The sequence below is a fragment of the Numida meleagris genome, chromosome 7 (genome assembly GCF_002078875.1).
Source record: "Numida meleagris isolate 19003 breed g44 Domestic line chromosome 7, NumMel1.0, whole genome shotgun sequence".
NCBI lineage: Eukaryota > Metazoa > Chordata > Aves > Galliformes > Numididae > Numida > Numida meleagris.
Window position 1 is genome coordinate 6,350,364 of NC_034415.1, and position 13,380 is coordinate 6,363,743.

General features: G+C 47.0%; 1 protein-coding gene and 1 long non-coding RNA gene across 2 annotated transcripts in view; both read right to left on the minus strand.

Moving 5' to 3' along the window:
• Window positions 1-13,380, minus strand: part of XPR1 (xenotropic and polytropic retrovirus receptor 1) — an 82,033-nt gene that overhangs the window by 10,001 nt on the left and 58,652 nt on the right. The window contains exons 5-11 of the mRNA XM_021404317.1: window positions 12,540-12,689; window positions 12,054-12,137; window positions 11,508-11,589; window positions 8,513-8,700; window positions 8,100-8,279; window positions 3,535-3,700; window positions 2,028-2,219 (exon numbers count right to left, since the gene is read on the minus strand). Coding sequence (XP_021259992.1) covers window positions 2,028-2,219; window positions 3,535-3,700; window positions 8,100-8,279; window positions 8,513-8,700; window positions 11,508-11,589; window positions 12,054-12,137; window positions 12,540-12,689 — 1,042 coding nt within the window. The remainder of the gene's footprint in view (window positions 1-2,027; window positions 2,220-3,534; window positions 3,701-8,099; window positions 8,280-8,512; window positions 8,701-11,507; window positions 11,590-12,053; window positions 12,138-12,539; window positions 12,690-13,380) is intronic.
• Window positions 5,963-8,093, minus strand: LOC110402340. Its single transcript, XR_002441048.1, has 2 exons — window positions 7,062-8,093; window positions 5,963-6,263 (listed from the first exon to the last, which is right to left on the minus strand). It is a non-coding gene; the product is annotated as an uncharacterized LOC110402340 (long non-coding RNA).

The following is a 13,380-nucleotide window of genomic DNA, read 5'->3' on the forward strand; positions in this document are numbered from 1 at the left end:
ACAGACGCAGTTCCAACGGATCTCAACAAAATCACCAAGTTCCAAGAGCGGTTTGGGGCAGCGGGGGGGTCAGCCAGCAGCGCTGACAAGACGTAGCAAGGTCTTCAGGCAGCGCTCACAGCATCACTTGCCAGTCCAGGCGCGGTGACATTTGCGAAAGCTGTGCAACGTGTCGTTTCCAAATGCCACGGAGCTTCCAATTTATTTTTTTTACTTATTTATTTAGTGTTGCATGATACCAACGGCTACGCGCTGTCAGCTGCCACTGAGAGAACGGGACAGAGAGAAGCTGGGAGTCACCCAGGTCTCAGGCACTGGGAGAAGCCTGGGCTGGGCTCGTAAACACCTCGTTACAGCCCACTGCCTGCCAGCTGCCAGGGCAGGCACCAGTTGTGTGCGGCAGCAACACGAACACGGGTCAGAGCGCTGGCACGGATGCAAAGCTCACAGGGAGTAGGACAAGGTCAAGTCCTTGCACAGGATGTTTGCCCAGATGCTGGCTTTTTCTCCTGTCCCAAACCTAGCCCCAGCCTTCCCGCAGGGGGCTCTCCCACGGTGTCCCCACGGGAGGGGGAAGCATTCCTCAGCCTCCTAAAAGCAGGCTCTATATATAACCCGCACCAGCGCTGACTACAGCCAGGCAATCTGTATGTGTCTCATCTCGCAGCTTAGCAGCTGGCACTAATGGCGTGCAGGGCTGGATGGAAAAGACTGCAGGATGGTGGCAAGCAAGCAACTTACAGCAGGAGCAAGCTCCGTGGGTAAGCAGCAGGACAGGGTGCACGAAGGGCAAGGTGAAAAGCTCTGACAGCATCCGTCACCGCTGTTGCCGCGCTGGGTTTGTGCCATTAAGATGCAAAGCTTGGCAAACGTTACATGTGTGGCTTCAGAACCGCCACTTCTTGGCCACAGGAAGGTTCCTAATAACCCTGCTTCCCCACCCACAGCCAGCGTGGGAACTAGGAGCATGCATCCAAGCCTTCTCCCTGCCCTGCCGCAGTCGTATTTCAGGATAAGTAATAGCTCATGAGCACGTGTAGCTGCTAATTCCAGGAGATAAAGGAGGCGTATATTTCCAAATACAAGAATGCAGCTTTGAGGACTTGAGAACAATGAGAGGCAGGGTGACTGCCTGAAGTGCAGGAACGAAAAGCTTTTTCCTTCAGAACAAGGAGCAGAATCAAGTAATTGTCGTTTCCAGGGAGATGGGGGAACTTAGGGATCAGAGCTCAATCTGCAGTTAAATGGATTGGAAACAACTCCCTGCCAGCTGCAGGAAAAAAAAAAAAAACATGGATAAAAACACAGAGGAAAATCCAGAGAGGGCGTTTTCCCAGCGCTGTGCACGTCCCCCCGTGTTTAGGGATGACAGACATGCTGTCACTGTTCATGAACGCCAAGGCAGAAGTATTTCCTACCTTCTCCCTTCCCTTACGTGTCTCCCACCCAAGCTCCCATCACAGCAAGAACTGACAGGTAATTCAGCTTCTTCCTTTTGAGTGAGAAAACTGAAAATTCTCGCCGACACTCCTGAAGCACAGTTACAAGTATACCGGGTACGCAAAAAATACCTCATGTAAGACCTTAAAATACTCCTCACCAGCTAGGCAACCCTTTGACTTTCCACTGAGATGTTTCACAGATGCCAAAAGGCCAAAATTTATGCCTCAAAGGGAAGCCAGTCCTGAGTTTTTCCCCCCATGGAAGAGGAAAATCCCATGACTTAGCCCAGGATGTTCTAATAAGCAGCAAGAAGTGGTGAGACACACTTGCCCCATGAGTGCTGCGCAAATCAACGATGAGCACTGCTCGCAGGAGAGTCACCAATGGAAAACCAACACAGCACCACAATACAGTGATTAAATGCAAAGAACCAAGGCTGTATTTTCATATTGCTGTCACTCTACCCAACTCGGCAAGCAAGCGACTGAGGTGGTCTGCCAGCATTCCTTCTAGAACATGTCCCAAACAGCACAGCTGGGGAGCAGGGCCTGGTGGGCAAATGACCTTCCAAAAAGAACCAATACCTTTGTGAGTGCTGTAGAGGGCTGCAAATGTCACCACGAAGAAGGTGGTGGAATATTTTCCAGCGTTAACCAGATGAAAGGCCCGTTTGTTATCGCGGTAGCGGCGCAGGCACTGGATGAATCGCAACCAAGCAGGGATGCACTGGACAACTGCTCTCACTCCGTAGGAGTAGCTGTAACAAATCTGATTATCTGCAAGAAAAAAGCAGCAGGGACACAGAGTCAGTAGCTTTTAAACTTTTCTTGCATCCTGGAATATGAAAAGACAGATTTCAGGATTTCAGGTGGTTTGGGCTTTTTTTTTTTTTTTTCCTCTCCTTATTTGTGTTGGTTTTCTTCATTCCTACTCATTTACGTTAGTATTTTATACAAAGACAAAGCAAAGCATAAACATAGCTTGAACAGCTGGGGGGAGAGGGAACTACACAAACACAACACCATGTCACATGTCAAGCTTGAAAGTCCTCTTGTTAAGGAAATAACCAAGAAAATCCCAGCTCTAACTGGAACCCCAAGCACACCATATTCCTCTGCAGTCTTGCCCAGCACATTTAAAACGAAGAACCCAAATGCTAACAAACATTTGTTTCTTACTCAGACTAACGGAGACAGCTTCATTAGCTGATAATTTATTCTGCAGTGCTTTGTTGTTATTCTAGAGTTGGGAGGACAAGTCGTTATTGGCAGAGTTACTTTATAACTTTTTTTTTTTAATAAGATAAATACGTAGTTAATTCCAACACTGTGTTAAATGGAAGATGAAGATCACACAGATTGGGAAAACAAAGCGAACACTGATGCTTATCGAAGCATACTGCAATCTCTCTTAGCAAGTGTCAAAACCATCAGACAACACAATTTGCCAGCAGTCACCGGTTAAAATGGAAAGAACACAGCCTGACCCAGTGGGAGCCAGGTACGGTTTTGCCATTGGGAAGGCCAAAGTCAAAATTCACACACTCTGTGACTGCTCTGGCTAGAAAGGAGAGAGGCAGAGCAGGCACCACCCTGATCTTATAGCACCAGGTCTGACCAGTAAGGACTTCCAAGGAGGTTTGTCCATCCTCTCTTGCTGTAGGGCAGGCTGATGGAGCCTTAAAGAACCAGGCTACGGCACTGAAAATTGTGGCTAACGACCTCACGCAACTCATTTTCGTGCTAAGCAACAGCAACAGACTTCAGTCTGTTAGTAGCAAATACGTGGTTAAGCCACTGAAACAAAACCATGCCAGGAAAATCATTTGTCTTTCCAATCAATAAGGGCTCTGTCTACGTTCTCCAATGAATATGCAAGTCAGGCCAAAGGACTGGATTAGGAAATGAACACTGATGTGAGATTCCATTTCTCCGGATGGAAGCAAGAAACGGGAGAATCTCTCTAACGCCTCGTTTACAAGAAACATCAATTATTTTAGTTCCCCGTGTCACTGGTTGGCCTCTTCAAAACAGATGCCTACGTAGTTGCCTTGATTGGGGTTTTTCGGGTCGTTCTCACGGCATTCTCTACCTGTATTTGCCAGAAGCCCAGCATTGTCCGTCCACTGAACCTCGAAGCTGTAGAAGCAGATCATGTACTCCAGATCCATGAGTATTACGACCAGGCTGTTGAGCTGATCAGCCAGCCAGAAATCTGCGAAGCCTACTTTGTGGAAGGGAGCAGTGAACACTCGAAACTGTCGGAAGAAAAAGGAATAATTTGTGTGACATGCTGGCAAAGACCCATCTGCAGCAAGCAGCAGAACATCACACCATCGACCAAATACAGAATTAAGAGAAATACTTGAAGATTTATTACTGGCTTTTTGCTCCTGCTGGAAAAAAAAGAAAGATAGCTGCCTCCCCATTTGGAGTACAAATAAAATTCCTGCTTCCAGACATCTAATTCTCCTCCTGTACTTAACTATTCACCCTAATTTTTTTTTTCCCAACCAAGCTTGCAGTCTCCATATCAGAGCTCTGCACAGATCGGTTCTTCCCAGCGCTCCTCATGCTGACCGGGCACTTCAGGCACTTTCTTTCAGCCATGTATATTATATTTACTGATGTCTTGCAGACTTCATATCAATCAGATAGCAGACCCACAACTGGGCCCTCAACCTGATCGTGGCTCAGTGTACTTAGCTGTTCTGTAGCGTTTGAAGTTGTACCAGTGAGTACTGTTGCTCAGTTGGATCTCCCAAACCCTCCAGCATCGAAAGAGTTAAACAGAGAGCAGAGGAGATCCTATTAAGTGTCAGTCAGACTCCCCCTTCATCCCAGTCCACTTTCCCTCTAAGCCTCAGCAGCAGTTTTGCTACATTCAAACCAGCCAGTTTTCATGGTCCATTACCTTCGATTACAACTCTCTCTACCCAGTTAGTTATAGCTACTAACGGCCAATTTCTCAAAGAGACAGCCCCAGCACCATCCTGTAGTTCAGAGATTTATGAACCTTTAAATTAATCAAAGCACAGGCTAACAATGATCTTTTACACTCCTCTCCTTATTAACCTAAAAGATACACCGTTATGGAGACCCAGGAAAGGACTGACACATTCCCAGCTTGCTTGTAATGCCAATTTAAGGTTTTACATCTCAAAGCCAAGGAAGGGATCGAGACTTTGAGGCGTTAACCAGCAGATAGAGACCTTGATCCGGGAAGCTCCCACGCTCAGGTAGGACAGCACCTATTACAAAGGCTGGAGTGTGAGGGAGGGCTGCTCTCAGAGCAGTCCTGGTGTGGAAGCACTGCTGCAGAGATCACAGAAGGTGCAGCAGCCTTCCTTCTCAAACAGTCCGTCCAGCCTCCCCTTTACGAGCACTCTCTTACACCGTCTGATTCAATTATCTTTACTCATAGACCTTTATTTATTTTTCCAACAAGGATTTTTTAATACACTCAACATCCTTATCCCTAAATTGGAGACCTATGGATCTGGACAGTGGACTATTCAGTGGATAAAGAATTGGTTGGGTGGGCGCAGGCAAGAGGGTTGTGGTCAATGGCTCCACGTCCAGGTGGAGGTCGGTGACGAGCAGTGCTCCCCAGGGGAAGCCTGGTGCTCTTCAGTATCTCTATCAATGGCATTCACAGTGGGACCGAGCACATCTTCAGCAAGTTTGCAGATGACACCAAGCTGCGCAGTGCAATTGAACCAGTAGAAGGAAGGGAAGCCGTCCAGAGGGACCTGGACAGGCTTGAAAAGTTGGGTCCAGGAGAATCTAAAGAGGTTCAACGAGGCCAACTGCAAGGTGTTGCACTTGGGGCAGAGTAACCCCAGACACGTATACAGACTGGGAGAAGAACTCCTTGAGAGCAGCCCTGCAGAGGAGGACTTGGGGGCCCTGGTGGACAGAAAGCCGGACACGAGCCAGCAGTGTGCGCTGGCAGCCCAGAAGGCCATCAGCTCCTGGGCTGCATCAACAGAAGGGTGGCACAGGGCGGGGAGGGGACGGTCCCCCCTCTGCTCTGGCCTCGTGAGGTTCCCTTTTGGAGTACTGCATTCGCACCTTGGGCCCACAGCAGAAGAAAGATGATCTTTAAGGTCTATTCCAACCCGAGCCATTCTCTCATTCTATGATTAATGAGAGACACTTGGACTCTGGGTGATGACAGCACAGGACTTCTAAGAGAGCAGAAGCTTTCCACCTAAAGGTTACAGCAGACAAGGAGTCTCAGATATGCAGATGGCCCAGCTAAGGCTCTGCTATCTCCATCCACAATCCCCACAGACAGGAGCTGCTGTTGGAACTCCCCTAACCCTGCAAAAGCTCCCATTTCTGACCAGGGCTGCTGCACGCTGCCCCAGGCCCGAGCCAATTGCAGAGCAGGGACCAGAGGGTGCTGGCACATCCCCATTCCACAAGCAGATCCACCTCCCCAGCCAGGGAATCTGCAAAACCCTCCGCTGAAGATGGGTCCCAAGAATAAAGCCGTAACAGACCAAGAGCAAGAGTCCAGTTTCAAGCAATGGCTTGCAATTATATTTAAGCAGTTCCACAATCCAAGCGCAGACTTTCTGGTGCTGATCACTGCAGTTTCAAGCAAGTGCTGAGACAACAGATGCTTGAGCTAGAGCTGAACACTTCCTAGCTTTTCACCTCACGCAGCTCTGCTCCCTGCAGTTGCTTCCCCATTTCAGCTCCCTGCAGAAGGGCCGGTACGGAGACGCTATGCCATGCTCCGCGCTCTGATCTGATTCCTCTTGGCGAGCTGCTTCCCTCAGCCTACACAAGTGCATGCAGCATGCTCCTCGCCTGGAAGGAGAGGCAAAGAACGTTCACATCAGCAGGGTGCCACGCAGGCAAGAAAGAAGGGATTGAACTCCCTACAGGCTACAGAACCTTTTCACCCAGAGGAAGATCAATGAGGAAGCGACCTGCAGTCCCCTCAGGGATCATCAACACAGATCCCACTTGTGAGGACCAGCAAGCAGCTGGGGAGCACAGGTGGATGCAGAAAGCCTCCTCATTCCATCAGGAAATGCTGCAAAGCGCTGACGTATCCTCCTGATTCGTTTCTCAAAAAACTGGAGGCACCAATAATGCTACATCCGACACCCCGGGCTGCATTTTTGCCAGAGATGAAGCATAGCAAACGTGAGAAGAAAATGCTCTTCGAGTCAAAGTTTGTGTGAAAAGTCCAGTTCTGAGAACTGCACTATTCACACCTCCTTTCACCCAGATTGCAGGCCGGGGAGAGAAGAAATAAAACACGCCCAGACAGCCAACTCCAGGAGATAAAAATTAGAGAAGCTGAACAGCTACTCTGAGTGGTTTTGTCTGGCCTCTTTTCTCCCCTTCCCCCTTCTGCATGACACACAGAAGAATTTGGTCATTATCTACCGTTATAGTGATCTTGCATTTTGATGAAGCTTTCCTCCCCGGGAGACCTTGGGATGGATTGGCTTCCGCGTGCATCTGTGTTGCAGGCTGCAGCAAGGTCTAGAGATGGAGCAGGGAATGGGAACTAACCACAGCTACTACCAGTTCTGCGAGGACCGAGGATCTTACCCTGCCAAGATACTAGGGTAAATTAGCACAGAGATTGCTTACACAGTTAGATCACTGGCAGTACTTTTCCTAGCACCGAGGGACAGCAGGAAGACTAATGAGGCTCGGGACTGAAGGCACATTTGTGAGAGGTGGCTGAATGCTGGAAGGCAAAAGGGGAGAAACCGAAATAGCGGTAACCTAGCAAATCAAATAACAGGGCTAAGAGGTTAACTAGTTGTATGTATACCTGCACGCACACGCTTGAAGCATGACTCTACATTTCCTCTATGCCATGCTCCAGACACAGTTAATTGTCTTAATTGGCACTAAAATGATTCTACGAATAACGTCAGCCAGCCCAATTCCCTTCTGCTGAATGCTTTCAGAGTAGCTCCAGCAAGAACAAGCTATCAAGGGAACCAAACTGACTGAGGTTAATTTAAAAAGGCTTCAGGGTGGGGACAAACAAGTGAAAAAGCCATTTGGGAAGAAACTGATGAGCCATCCAACGAGTCTGACAACAGTTCCACTGGACTCCCACCTGTAACCGGAACATCGAAGTAGTGTGGATATCTACACTTGTCATTTACCAGACTTAACTTACCAAGCAAACAGGAGCACAGATCTAAAATAAGCACTTTTAAGACCAAAAAAGATTTGCAGGAAAAAAAAAATACCCAACCATCTACACAAAGATGACTTTGTAAGCAGTAACCTTTGCAAAGATTCCCTCTCCATCAGTGAACCCTCCCCATGTTGGCACTGTCCCGTTCCTGTAACCTTGTCTTCCAGCTCTGCAACCCCTAGCAAACTGCTTTGCTACATCAAGGGACATGCTACATGCAGCTGTATACATGAAGATTAACCAGTAACTACCTGCAATATGAAGATAACAATGGTACAGGCAAACAGAAATTGCAAGCAATAAGTTGCAGTAATTACTTTATCAGGACTGCTCTACGCGTACATAGGTACAGTGGCAAAACATCCCTCTGTCCTGAAGATTACCAGTGCTTGCACATATTTCAACTGCTACAGCTAAGCCACACCTTTTTATCTTTCATTTATCTATTTTACATTCTATAATTTGAGACTTACCAATAGTTTGAGCAGCCAAAAACGGGACTTGTAATACAAGGTTTTGGTGGGGTTGATGAGAAAAAGCAACATGCAGCCGTACAAGATGAGCGGATTCACCTGCATAGGGATGTAGATGAATTTACCATATATACATGCCAGCAGGCTCAGGCACCACAAAACCCCCAGAAATCCAGCAATCTGCAGAAAGACAGAAAAAAAATACACAGATACCTTGTGAAAAAAATAACTCCGAACCCCACAATGAATTCTCATTACAAGAAAAGGGAGAGCAGCGCGCAACCCTGTAATCTAATCAGACTTCAGCAACTTCCTCCTCTAATTGTGTTAGAATTCCTTGCCAGGAAATGGTGCAGGACTTATCCTCCCGATGCACGCAGCTCAGCCGCTGCTCACAGTCTGTTGCTGCTTACCTCAAAGAGATGTTGATGGGACAAGTTGCTGCGGGGATTGAGCTCAAAGATGAGGACATGATTCACACCAGCCTGTCTCCAGCCGTACGTGTTGATGCCCAGGAGAAAGAGGAATTCTATCAGGAGAAAGCCACCTCGATAGATTCTCACCAGAGGCCACACATCTGGTCCATCTATAAAAGCCACACCTGACAAAGAAAAAGATGAAAGGGCCTTAATGGTAGCACAAGTCACGCCACAAATCAAACCCGCGCTCCGCTTCCTGGCGCCGGCTCTCAGCTGCTCAGCTGCAGACCAGGAAAGCAGGGCCCACTTGTCACTCACCTGCGTATTCTAGCAGCTGGAGGACTTTCTGCCTAATCTGTCAGAGGATTTATGAGTATTCTGGGGAAAATTGGCTCTCCAGCTTGTGCAGTCAGGTCGTTAGTAGCATCTCCAGTCCCCCGTCTCACACCGCGGGCCCAAGGGACAGCACTAAGCATAAATCATCACTACACCCACTTACACATTCTGGTTTAACGGAGAGGAAATCTCACCAGACAGAGATACAAATATTTCAGCTGCCCACAAAACCAAGAAGTACAATTTACAGCATTTGGAACAATGCTAAGCTGCATCCGATTGCTGAAGTCAGTACAGGCGTAATGTAAGGCATACTCATAACCAGCAGTATAATCCCCAGTCGCGTCCAAACAGAATATCCAGCACAAGGCAGCACTATGGGAAAGTCTGTTCCTTGCTTTGTTCAGTCTCTAGGGTTTTGGAAACAGCCTCGCTTAATTCCAACCAATGAGCAGCAGCTCTATACAGCAGTGCTTTGTCTAGCACAAGTCCCTTGCACGGTACCGTACCTCCACTGCCTGATAAAGGTTGGATGAAAAAAGCACATACAATTGTTCTCATCCTCAGCTTTAGATCCACTGAGCATTTCTCACCCATAAGGTGTTTTTTTTTTAAATGGAGAAAAGAACAGGCGCTTGTATAAAACTGATGTTGACGATTTATTCTCACAACCCTCCGCTCTGAACTACAGCCCCGAGTTTATCACACTTTTGTTCACGACAAGTATATCTGTACAATGATTTCTCTGTACTTTCTATCACCTCAAATCATGGAGGAAAATCATGCAAGTAACAATGACTGAAGAACAGTTGCTTTAGCTTTGTAACCTAAAGAGACTACCAGTTTGAGGCAGAAAGAGTCAAAGCTTGGACAGAAATGAGAGGTGCACTGAAGAAGCTGAGAGAAAGGAGCCCTGAGCATGACACTGCACAAGCACACATTTCAAATTCTTATCTGAAACGTCTGCAGCTGCTCCCAAACCCAACAGAGGAGCCCCAAAATATTCAATCAGACATGCAAAAGTCACCAGGCAGACCAGAACAGATACGCTTGTTATTTGAAACAGAAACCATGACAGCTTGTCTGCCAAGTTAATGTCAACTCATCTCTATAAAACATTGCTGTTCTACTTCTAAAACCACAGAATCACAGAACCGTGTGGGTTGGAAAAGACCTTCAAGATCCCCAAGTGCAACCATCAGCCTGACCGACCGAATCCCACCAATAACCCATGTCTGCACATCTCTTAAACACCTCCAAGTTTGGAGACTCCCCCGCTGCCCTGGGCAGCCTGCTCCAAGGCTTGGCCATATTCCCCACAGAGGAAATCTTCCTGACGTTCAACCTAAGCCTCAGACAATATTGATACAGTTTAGTACCATGGCCGTGGTCTAATGTTGCTACACAGCTTCTACGCAAACAACTCCGAAATCCTACCTTCGTGAATCATATCATGAAAACAATTTGGCAAAAGTAGTGTGGAGGTTAGCAAAGTAACATCCAATTAAAAATAAACAACTTGCAGTTAGGATGCAGCTTTTGCTCAATATGTGAAGTAACTCAGAGACGGCAGATCATGTCTGCTGATACAAACATACCAATTATTCACACTAGTTTAGCAACATCTGCTTTAGAGGTGTAATCATTTTTATGAATTCCTCCTCACAACCATGTCACTTTTTCGTTCTAAATACTGAGAGATAAAATGAGCATTACAGGCTTCAATCCTATTTGCATCTTACAGACCAAACATGAAAGTCGCACCGAGAAAGAAGAGTGATGAATAAAGAACAGCTTCTACGCATTCATTGGAGCCTTCATACGGATGGGTCAACCTTCTGCAACAAAGAAGCTTGCAAACAGCTTCTAAAACAGAGAAATCCTATCCCAGAAGACGTTCACATCCAATTACAGAAACATCTGATTAAAGATTCTCTTAAATCAAAACGCAGACACGGGCTTTCCCTAACGCAAGAGCTCATATGTTCATTTTCCGTTGCACTGCTTATGTAAGTTACATTACTGAAATCACACACACCACAGAAAAGCTGCTTGTGATGAAGCCCCACACCTGGATCTAGAGCACTAGTGTTCCTTTTACTCCAGTGAGAGTTCAAGCTTGGATGTACCAAAGCAGAATAAAACCAAGGCCACTATCATAGTAAAGAAATCCTTCCTAATACCTTGTCTGAGCCTCCCCTGGCACAGCTTTGTGCCATTCTCATGCATTCCTAATGAGAATTAGGAAAGGTATTCACGTAACTATACGTCCATTCTCATTCTCTAGTGAATCAGTGCTATGCAAAATTGAAGTTCTCCAAACACCTCACTCGCGGTGGAACAGGAACGTGTGCTCACAGAACAAGCACCTTGTCTTTATACACGGACGTTGCACTTCCAGAATACCCCTTCATGAGCGAGGAGGAAGCCAGGAGAACAAAACCACAACACATTCAAGTCCCAAATCCACGTACGTAACATGAGGAGGACATCATCTATTACTGAGCAGCAACAATGCACAACAGCATGACCTGACTCAGACTGATCTAACCCAGAAGGCCCCGACCAGCTCAGCTCTAGGCCCCTGCTAAGAGACAAGAACGCATCCATACCAGGGTGCAGGAACCAGCTGGGTCCTGCTGAAGATACCCACCTGAAAGTATGACAGTCACGTTCAGTGCAACGAACAACCCACAGAAAAATCCAACCCTGAATGTAGTCCAGGCTGGCACAGGCTGTGAACAAAGCAATGGTGGAATTACGGGGGATTAAACAGGTTATCAGCAAAACCAAATTCATTCAGAGTACGTTTTAAATCAGGGGCACAGTCTCATCTCAGACTGCACTCTTTCTCCTTGAAGCGCAGCATTGAAAATGTTGCATAATATTTTTGTCTACCTTGATGCTGCTTTGAAACAGAGCTGGGGCCTCTCAGCAGCTTTTGAGATGTAAGCATATATTATTATTAGCACAAATTTCTCCTCATTATTCACCTCATCCCCACGTTATCTTGCCCGCATCCCTCAGGAACAGTAAGTTATTTTCATATCATCCGGAACTAAAGCAGATTACGTGACCACGCTGCCCTCACAACTTGTGGAGCGTGCTCATGTCCACGTATTTTCACTACTTTGTTCAGATTTGAATGTCATTTGACATCTTGTCAAGCCGTCAAAGCTTAGCAGTATGAACTGTTTACCTGAGCTGCTCCCAAAGGTGGAACACGCAAACGTTTCATAGCCTTCTGTCTGTCCCCATCCTCTAACTCATTGGTCACCACTTCCTAAGGAGATAAGGATACACATCACAGAAGTTCATTCTAACAGTAGGTACAGGATCCTGCATTCAAGCAAGAAGTAACAGTTGATTCCCAAGTTAATGACTGAATCAATGCTCTTGCAATACATGGTAACAACGATAGGAAAAGCTTCCTATAAGGCATCCAGTTATCATTACCTGGTAAGATAAGGACACACAGCATGAGCTTCTGAGAGTGAAAAGTTGCCAGCTGAAGACAAACCTAGCCAAATGCGTGCAAGCAACGCCAGCAATCAGTGGCATGTGAATTACTAGCTGCCTCAGTGGTGAACACAAGCTCTATCCACATGGTACAGGAACCAGCAGCAAACAAGAAACCACTGCTTTCCAGCATGGAGAGGAGCAGCACACAGGGCAGCATCGTTACCTCTGTTTCGGAGATGAGCTGGTTGATTTTCTTGCAGGTGTAGAAAGGGGCCACCTCCACCTCGGCCACGCGCCACTCCGCCCCTCGCGTCGTCTCCAGGTTCTTGTCATGCTTCTTCAAGATCTTGCGGAAGCCAGTGAAGTTCAGGTTCTGCAGACAAGGGAAACTGTTACGGCCTTTGAACCCCAGCCAGCTCAGAAGTTAAATGGTTATTCGCCAGGGCTAGCAAGAAATGGAATAGCAAGAGCCTAAGCTCTACTGTCAAGGAGTTTTTGTGTTATTACTTTGTTAGAAGAAATACAGACCCTTTATAAACCACAGGAAGAAAAAAAAAAAAAGAGTGGCTCCATGGTATAAGACAAGGTAACTGACTGGCAGGGAACTAATCAAAGCAAATGTTCCCCAAAAACCAAGTCACTGCCCCTTTCCTCCTCAGTGCTGACAGCGCTCCTGGGGGGAATAACAAATAGTCCTTGGCCATACTCAGAACTGGTAAGCCTAAACTTTTCTCCAACATGCTCCACCTGCACAGGTACCTGACTGCGTGCATCCCAGGTACTGCAGCTCTGCAACAGGCCTCTGCAAGAGCAGCAGTTGGAATGAGCTCTTAAAAATAGCTGCAGAAAGAGCATGTTTTGCCTCAAATCCCCCAAGGGGAGGCACGCATTAATCCTTTCAAGGGCTTTTCCCCACTGGACAGGACCAGGCTATCGACTTCCAGTTTCTTCAAGCTTTCCAGGTTCTCAAAATAAGCACGTTACAGAAGGGAAATCCTTGTACAGCTGCAAACGAAACCTGGCCAAGTGCAGCCCCAGAACAGCACGTTCTTCCCCAAAGCACC